Source organism: Telopea speciosissima, chromosome 11, assembly GCF_018873765.1.
Source record: "Telopea speciosissima isolate NSW1024214 ecotype Mountain lineage chromosome 11, Tspe_v1, whole genome shotgun sequence".
NCBI lineage: Eukaryota > Viridiplantae > Streptophyta > Magnoliopsida > Proteales > Proteaceae > Telopea > Telopea speciosissima.
The window spans coordinates 48,104,921-48,113,772 of NC_057926.1; the positions used below are offsets into that span (position 1 = coordinate 48,104,921).

Sequence of the window (8,852 nt, forward strand, 5' to 3'; positions counted from 1 at the left end):
CTTGTGCAGATTCCTTTAAACCCATCTCACATAACAAATAGTGGAATTCACACTGACATTTTTCTTTTCGATTCTAACCATGTGGGCCCATGTAGACTCTATATGAATGACAATTCCTTCTTACATTGCCTATGGGGAAAATCCTTTCTCTAGAATTAAATTTGCAAACTAATTTGGTCAAAAAGTAGTTGAAGAATCCTTTTCAAAAGTGAATCCTATGAGGTCAAAAATGATAATTTACATTAAATAATAGTCAATATATTTTGGCCTTTTCCTAATCTTCCTCTATCCATCATTTTGAAATAGTTCAAAATAGGGGTGCAAATTTGGCCTTATCGGTCTGATCCCTGGTCTGAGCCCAAACAGAGCTGAACTGTGATACCCCAACTCTTAGGGTGGGTTAAGGTTGAAAATTTATGGCCTTCAGTCAGGGTCAAGCCAGGATTGGGCCGAGCTAAATGGACTCAGGGTTGGATTGGAATTTTAAAAAGCCCGGCCCAACCCGATCCTGTTGCAGCTAACCCTAGTTATAAAATAGATCTCACACATTATCCAAGGGTATTCGATCATTATTGTCATGTATTCTTCTAAGGTGACAAAATGAGGTGTCTACCCCAAGCCATTTTCCTTAGACAATTTGAGGTGATTTTTTTTTGTCGAAACTTCGAGGTGATTTCAATTGTTAGTTTTTATTTAGCCTAAAATAAGCTTTATACACCTTGTTACATGTTACATGGCATCCATTCATCATTGATCATTGATGTGAGTATTCCTAAGGTGACAAAATGAAATAATTATCACCTCCAATTCGCGGGCATCTCCAATTCCTCTAATAGGGGGGAGTGGCCCCACCTTGGGCAGTGTTTTCGGGCAAGGGGTAGGGTGATCATTTTCGCCCTCATGTGAGGAATTGGAGGACTTGGAGGGGGCAGTGAATTTCAGGGGATAACGATTCGAAAAAATGAGTGTTTTCACATCTGTGAGTTCTAGTGTCGAAATTGAAAAAGGGATTAAAAACCAAAAAAAAAAAAAAACTTTGATTCAAAACTGATATTGTTAATGGTAGACCTTTGATTTGGACATCGAGTAATATACTTGGAACAAGCATTAATCATGCTAATCTTTGTTTCATCATCTCTGCCAGCGAAGTAAGATATCATTAAATCACAATAATTCTTAGATAAGACAAAATAAAACACAAAAATGGATCTAATCAAGCTTTTAACGAGCATTAATCATGCTAAGATGGAAATATTTGTTTCATCATCTCTCCCATCAAATTAAGATGTCATTAAATAACACCTAGATCACAATTCAAGGAATAAATCATAAACTGGATCCAATTAATTAATCAAGTTTTTAATTATACTTGTCTCTAGTTAAGTAGTATCATGTATCTATCTTTATCATCCAAACATTCTGACATCTTTTCTTCAAGCAAGTTGGAGTTGAATAGAGTATAGGTCAGGGAATAGCAAAATCTGAATTGAAACTTCTTTTGTTCAAATGCTACAAGAAAATCTGGTTTTAGTGGGGGTAGATAACCTGATCTAAAGCTTAAATAGGCATCACAAAAATCTTTAGCGGCCGTAAAACTAGGGATGTAAATGGATATCCGAATTCGCATCCGTATTCGTTTAGGGGCATCCGTATTCGTTTAGAGATATCCGGAAAATAATCCGAATACTCCGATTAAAATCCGTCCGAAAAAAAATCCGAATACTTAATAATAAAAAATTAAGTAAATAATGATTTCAAGGGTTTTTGAAGATTAAATAAGTTCTAGAATATGATGAAAAGAGAATCATGATCTAAGAGATATGGATTGAGAGTGAATTGTATCCGCTAGGGAGGAAGGTCCGGGTTACACAAGGCGAGAGATGTAAGCGGATGGTCGAAAATCGAATCCGATCCGCATCCGAATCCGTTTAGAGGTATCCGTATTCGACCAGGGAATATCCGGCTCCGATCACATCCGATCCGTATCCGATCCGAATCCGATCCGTTTACATCCCTACGTAAAACTGATTGTTGTCAAATTGCATAAGCATCACACAAATCTTTAGCGACGGTAAACGTGATTGTTGTCAAATTGCCTTTAAATATACTGTCACAATGAATTAGAAGCGGTTCAACCAACCATTCGCGTTTGAGGAATTTTGAGTTGGTTCTTTAGCGAAGGTTTAAACCGCCTCTAATTACTCTACAAAAGTAGTTAGTACTGCTGCTAAACAATCCAGAAGGCTAAAAGTGGCAGTTTGTTACTGCATCTAAAGGTACATAATCGCGTTTTGTTCCCACTTCTAAATCTCCTCCCAGTACTTTTAAGGATGGACCAAGTTTCACTTCAACCATGGCAAACGAAGACTTCCTTTATCATGGGCATCAGTACCATCGAATGCCATCGCATGGTCACAGCACCAATGCTGAGGGATTCTTCCACCTCCACCGAAACTGTCCCCTAACTAAATAATGGAAATTTACTGCACAATAGAAATAGGACCAAGTTTTCCAACAACCACAGTCAAGAGAGAATTCCTTGACCAATGGGTTCGAATGGTGTTCATAGGATATAAGGGAACAATGAGGGGAATTATCAACTTTATATTATAACGAGACAGAACATTTATGACCCTTGATGGGTGTACAATATTTTTTCTGCACCACGAAAACTTTTGCCATAGAAAGAAATATCATTATCAGGAACTAAGTACTTAGTAGAAGTACAAGTAATAGTTCAAATCGAAATCACAAATAGTTTCCTTTGATTCCTTTGGCCTCCCAAAAAAGGGGAAAAAATATAAGTATTAAGTGACATGCAAAACAACACACATACATCTCACAAGGGCATCCAACTTGGGATTTTTCATTTCAAGGGGCGTGGAGGTCATTTTGCCCTTCTTATATCCATTGCATCACCACTGTTAGTAACATTCATCATTGTGTTGGAGTAAGGAATGAGGTTGCATCACAGCTACACCGAAGCCTTCCACACTTGAAAGTCGCTTTCTCGCTGCTGGAGAGTCCAGAATCCGAGACCCATGCGTACAACGTGATGTCACCAGTGACTGAAGCAAGGGGCTATTGACAATAGTACAACATTTTAAATTTGCCCCTACCCTCCGTATCATATAGGCAGACATGTTTCACACCTATAGCTGATAACACAAGTTATACTGAGTTATTATTATTATTATTATTTTTTGGAGAGGTGGGGGGATCCTAAACTAGATGAGGAACAAGAGGTCTTGAACTCGAAACCTTTTGAGGGGGCTAGATTCTACTACACTAGCCTTAAGCCAATTGTGCTAGCAGCTATCCTTTATTTTTATTATTAGTTATGTGGCCAATTTTGTGATGAAAGCCTACGTGGGTGTCGCTCTACTAAAAATCTTCCAATAGATCTTATGGTAAATCTTTTTTTCATTCATTTTCAATGATGATCATCAAGGACTAAAGAATTAAAAACATTTCTATTCCCTTCACTTTGTCAAGCAAATATCAGCACAATTGCTTCCCAAATAAAGAAAGTGACGACGAGCATTAGATTAAGTAGGCCGGGTCTCATTATTTCCACTCTTTCTTTTTATACAATGTTCAAAATATCTTTAACATTAGTTTAAGAATCCCATCGAACTAACAAAATCTATGGATTAAGAGATTTTCTTTTCACCATAGGTGAAGGAAAACTTAGTCCTAATCATACAACGAAAGGTCAAATTGAAAATATTGAAATTACCAGTTGAAAAAGAAGAATTCTTAAAAACACACATGGCTTCAACTTTTGTCTTTTTCTACCAACTATCAAACACTAGACGTTGTTGCTAGTTCATTTCTTCTTGTTCTTTTATTTTGTTAATTAAAAAGGTCTTTGTCGTCATCTAGTTTATTTTGTGGCTAATTTTGTTTTTAGTGATCCTTTTGACTTGTTAGAAAGATTTGTCTCCATGGGTGTTGGATGATGGATGGATACCTTGACTACAATACACTTTGTTTCACTTTTATTTTATATGATTTTTTTAAAATATATAGGACAAAATTTTCCTCCACCCATAGAGGACGGTTTCCCAGCATCCTAGGGTTCACAAACCCCTCCTAGGGTTTTAGTATGTTCCAAAATACCCTCCCGATACCCATTCCCACCTTCTCCCACCTCTCGGTGAATGGGATCCCATCACTCTGCGTGGAAGGAAACTCGGTCCAAATATATATTATTGCACATACATGCTACTCCAATAAGATTATTGCAATCTGTTGGTTGAGGGTTTAAAAAGTTATGGTAGAAAGTTCTTTGTCCGGGAGTGTAGCCTATGCCAGCATTCCCATGAGTCTATATCTCTCCTCCCCATTTGAAAAGACATCTCTGCCCCTTTGTTTTGAGGAAGAGAGAGATAGACACATAGGAGTGCTGACGTAGGCCACACTCCTGGACAGAAAACTACTTCCCAAAAGTTATATAGAAACAACTTTCCTGTGAAGCAGAGGGTGAGACTACATACATTTGCTCTTCGAAGACCCTGTAATAGCGCGACCTTCGTGCACTGAGAAACTTTTTTTTTTTTTTTTTAATACATGCTACTCCTTTCATCATCTTCTAATGGATGATACATGCCACACATATATATAGAAGGATAAAAATTAAAGGTGACATGTTCAGTTCAGCTTAGGCTTGATTCTTTCATGCTTCTATTATTGTTCTTGTTGAGCTAAGTGGATACACCCATTGGGGAACAAATATGGTTGAGATTGCATTCAAGCTTAGGTCAGCTAGGAAATCAAAACCCATGAAACACCCACAAGATATAAAGTAAGATCAAGTGAAATATATTTCCTTCAAAATGCATATAAATAGAACTCCCAAGAAGAAGAGATTCAATTTCAACTTTCAAGTCTCAACTTTCTGGCCTAAGGTCCCTCATATTTTCCAAAATCAATGGAGAATATGGAAGATAACATTGAGAACCCCACCACCTATGAAGATCCCTCGGATCCACAACTAGTGAATCGTCAGGGACCAAAGAACAACAAGAAAGAAGAAGAAGATGAACAGCTCACTGTGGAACAGATTTTTCAGAACAAAAAGGTCCCTTCATGGAGAGAACAGCTGACCATTAGAGCCTTTGTGGTGGCAGTACTTCTTTCAATCCTTTTCAGCTTCATTGTCATGAAACTCAACCTCACCACTGGTATCATACCTTCCCTCAATGTCTCTGCTGGACTTTTGGGGTTCTTCTTTGTCAAGACATGGACAAAGTTCCTTGAGAAGACAGGTTGGCTCAAACAACCCTTCACAAGGCAAGAGAACACCGTCATTCAGACATGCGTTGTCGCAAGCGCCGGGATCTCTTTCAGCGGTATGTTCATCGTATAACCCATAAAAATTTTATCCTTTCATTGCATAAAAGCAAAAAATAAGGGATAATTTTCATGTAATTTTTTCATATAATCATATGCATGGTCGCCATGAAGATAATAAGATGTCATCACCCTACGTGATATAGAAAAAACAAAAGAGTATTATATAAGCTGCTCCTTGTCTTACTTCTAAAAATTATTTATTGCATAATTTTAATACAAGGGTTAAAAAGAGTTTTCAAAAAATTGAAAGTTATTTTAATGCAGCATTTAATGCACCTTTTATATGAAATGACATTATTTATCTTCTTTGGAAAAAAAAAATGTGTTATTTTAAAAGGACAAAAACCTAAGGCTGTGTTTGGTATGTATTCTCGAAATGCATTCTATGTTGATTTTGCATTCTTGGATGATAAAAACAACTATTTTTATCATCTGAGAATGCAAAATCGACATAGAATGCATACCAAATGCTGCCTATGGTTACAAAATTTTTTGACACCTTAAGGGATGTCAATAAGAAAATCCCTTCTTTAAATGTCTTAATTGGTTTGGAAACTTCAAATATAGTTAATGTGTTATGGTTTAATTTGAATGAGCAGGAGGTTTTGGGAGTTACATCTATGGAATGAGTGATGTTATAGCAAAGCAAACATCAAATTTTAATGATGCTCAAGATATTAAGAACCCACAACTTGGATGGATGATTGGGTTTCTTTTTGTTGTTAGTTTCATTGGGCTCTTCTCTGTGGTGCCTCTTCGAAAGGTAATTTCAACTAACTCATTCATAGAATCAATCTTGAATATTTCTTCTGTTGATATTATTTTTTTGCTTTTTTTTTATCTTTCTTTTACTTGTTTGTGTTTGGTTTCAGATCATGATCATTGACTTTAAATTAACCTACCCAAGTGGCACTGCAACTGCACACCTTATAAACAGCTTCCACACTCCTATAGGAGCCAAACTAGCTAAGTAAGACTCTCTTGATGACAAAGCTATCTTGCAACTAAATTAGCTTTAAGGTTGCTCCTTCACGGGTTTAAGTCTAGAAACAGCCTCTCTGCGAAAGCAGGGGTAAGGCTGCGTACATTATGACCCTCCCCAGACCCCGCAGTGGCGGGAGCCTTGTGCACTGGGAATGCCCTTTTTAGAGAGTCCTCATTGGCTTATGTTTTCTCATTCCCAGGAAACAAGTCAAGACATTGGGAAAATTCTTCACCTTTAGCTTCTTGTGGGGTTTCTTTCAATGGTTCTTCACAGCAGGGAATGCTTGTGGATTTGTAAACTTTCCTACATTTGGTCTCACAGCCTATGCTAACACGTAAGTAGATAGAATGATTTGTAATTCAAACAGGGTGATTATATAGTTTGATTTTAAGTTCTGGAATATTGATATTTCCTGTTCTTTTTGTCTGGAAAAACAGGTTTTACTTTGATTTCTCTGCAACTTATATTGGTGTTGGAATGATATGCCCACACATCATAAATGTTTCTGTTTTACTTGGAGCTATTCTCTCATGGGGTATTATGTGGCCTATTATTGGTACTAAAGCAGGTCAATGGTATCCTGCAAACCTCAACCCTAGCAATGCCAATGGCCTACAAGGTTACAGGGTAAGGTTCTACTTCGCTCAACAACTGATGAATTTGTTTAGTTCCTGTTAAGGACTTGGGTAGAACTCATCCTTAAAAGCTAGCCTTAAGGAAAGGGTAGTTAAATGTCGTCCTTTATTTGAAATCCGTATGGCCTTATGAGGGAATATGGAGGGAATTATTCGTGGCAAGAACTGGCCTTCTACAATATATTCCTTCTTTTCATTGTAAGGGCTTTTCTCCATCAATGAAAGCACATCGGGTTACCACTGCCACAATCTTGGCTCGGACACCACTTGTTAGGGACTTGCATAGAACTCATCCTTAAAAGCTAGCCTTATAAGAAAGAATACCGTAGTACCTATAAGTCTCCACATCGAGCTACTCACATCCCATGTAGGCTTCATCTTGTAGTAATTTAAAAGAGAGAAACTGAAGTTAAAGCAAAGAAGAAATGTTGTTCTTTGTAGTGGAAAATTAATCTTTTTATGTCACCAATTAACAGAATTTATATGATGCTTAACTGCAGATCTTCATCTCAGTTTCCATGATCCTAGGAGATGGTCTATACAACTTCACAAAGGTACTGAGCCGAACAGTCATAAGCATATATCAAGAAATTCGTGACAAAAGAAATGCAGCTCTCCCTGTTGCCGAACGCGATTCACCTGCAAGCCCAACTCCCTTGTCTTATGACGATGAACGGCGAACCAAACTCTTCCTTAAAGACCAACTTCCAACATGGGTTGCATTAGGAGGCTATCTAACTATTTCTATTATCTCCATTATTACACTTCCATACATCTTCCCCCCTCTCAAGTGGTACTATATAATAGTCATCTACATTTTTTCACCTATTCTAGCATTTTGTAATGCATATGGGTGTGGCCTCACTGATTGGTCCTTAGGCCCTACATATGGGGCAATTGCCATTTTTGTAATTGGTGCTTGGGCTGGGGCATCACAAGGAGGGGTAATTGCAGGTCTTGCAGCATGTGGTGTCTTGATGAACATTGTTTCCACTGCATCTGACCTTACACAGGACTTCAAAACAGGGTACCTGACCTTGGCTTCACCAAGGTCAATGTTTGTAAGCCAAGTGATTGGGACTACAATGGGTTGTGTTATCTCCCCTTGTGTCTTCTGGATCTTCTACAAGGCTTTCACTGATCTTGGTCAACCTGGTTCACAATACCCAGCTCCTTATGCATCTGTATTTCGAAGCATGGCTATGCTTGGTGTTGAAGGGTTCTCTGCTCTACCAACCCATTGCCTTCAACTCTGTTGTGGGTTCTTTTTTATATCAATTTTGATAAATGTAATCAGAGATTCCTTAGGGAAGAAGTGGTCTCAGTATATCCCTTACCCAATGGCCATGGCAGTACCATTCTACATTGGATCTTACTTCACAATTGACATGTGTGTTGGAAGCTTAATATTATTTGTTTGGCAGAAGGTAAACAGGGTTAAAGCAGATGCATTTGGGCCTGCAGTGGCATCTGGTTTGATTTGTGGTGATGGGATATGGACTTTGCCAAGTTCTATACTTGCTTTGGCTGGGGTGAATCCACCTATCTGCATGAAGTTTCTGTCAAGATCAACAAATACCAGAGTTGATGCTTTCTTATTGGGTTCTTAAGCCACCCAACCTTTGTTAATTTGTAAGTGTTGCAACTCGCAACAGATCAGTTGGATAATAATGTATTTTTAAATATTAAACAGTAACGTTAAAGTTACATTCCAACTTAAGAGGATTCTTCTCAATACCCAAGTCTCAACAGACAAGTTGTCTTGATAGTTGAAGGGTTTCTTCAAATATTTCTATTACAAGATTTCATATTTGATACTTGAGAACCTTAACATCATAGAGTTATTTATGAACCCAAAACTCCTCACATTGAAC

At 37.8% G+C, this 8,852-nt stretch overlaps 1 protein-coding gene across 1 annotated transcript; it reads left to right on the forward strand.

Moving 5' to 3' along the window:
* Positions 1-5,037: 5,037 nt before the first annotated feature.
* Positions 5,038-8,620, forward strand: LOC122645619 (probable metal-nicotianamine transporter YSL7). The gene is made up of 6 exons (XM_043838931.1): positions 5,038-5,354; positions 5,958-6,121; positions 6,231-6,328; positions 6,543-6,677; positions 6,781-6,970; positions 7,479-8,620. The coding sequence occupies exons 1-6, from the start codon at positions 5,165-5,167 to the stop codon at positions 8,586-8,588; spliced, it is 1,887 nt and encodes a 628-aa protein (XP_043694866.1). The 5' UTR covers positions 5,038-5,164; the 3' UTR covers positions 8,589-8,620.
* The last annotated feature ends 232 nt before the right edge of the window (positions 8,621-8,852 follow it).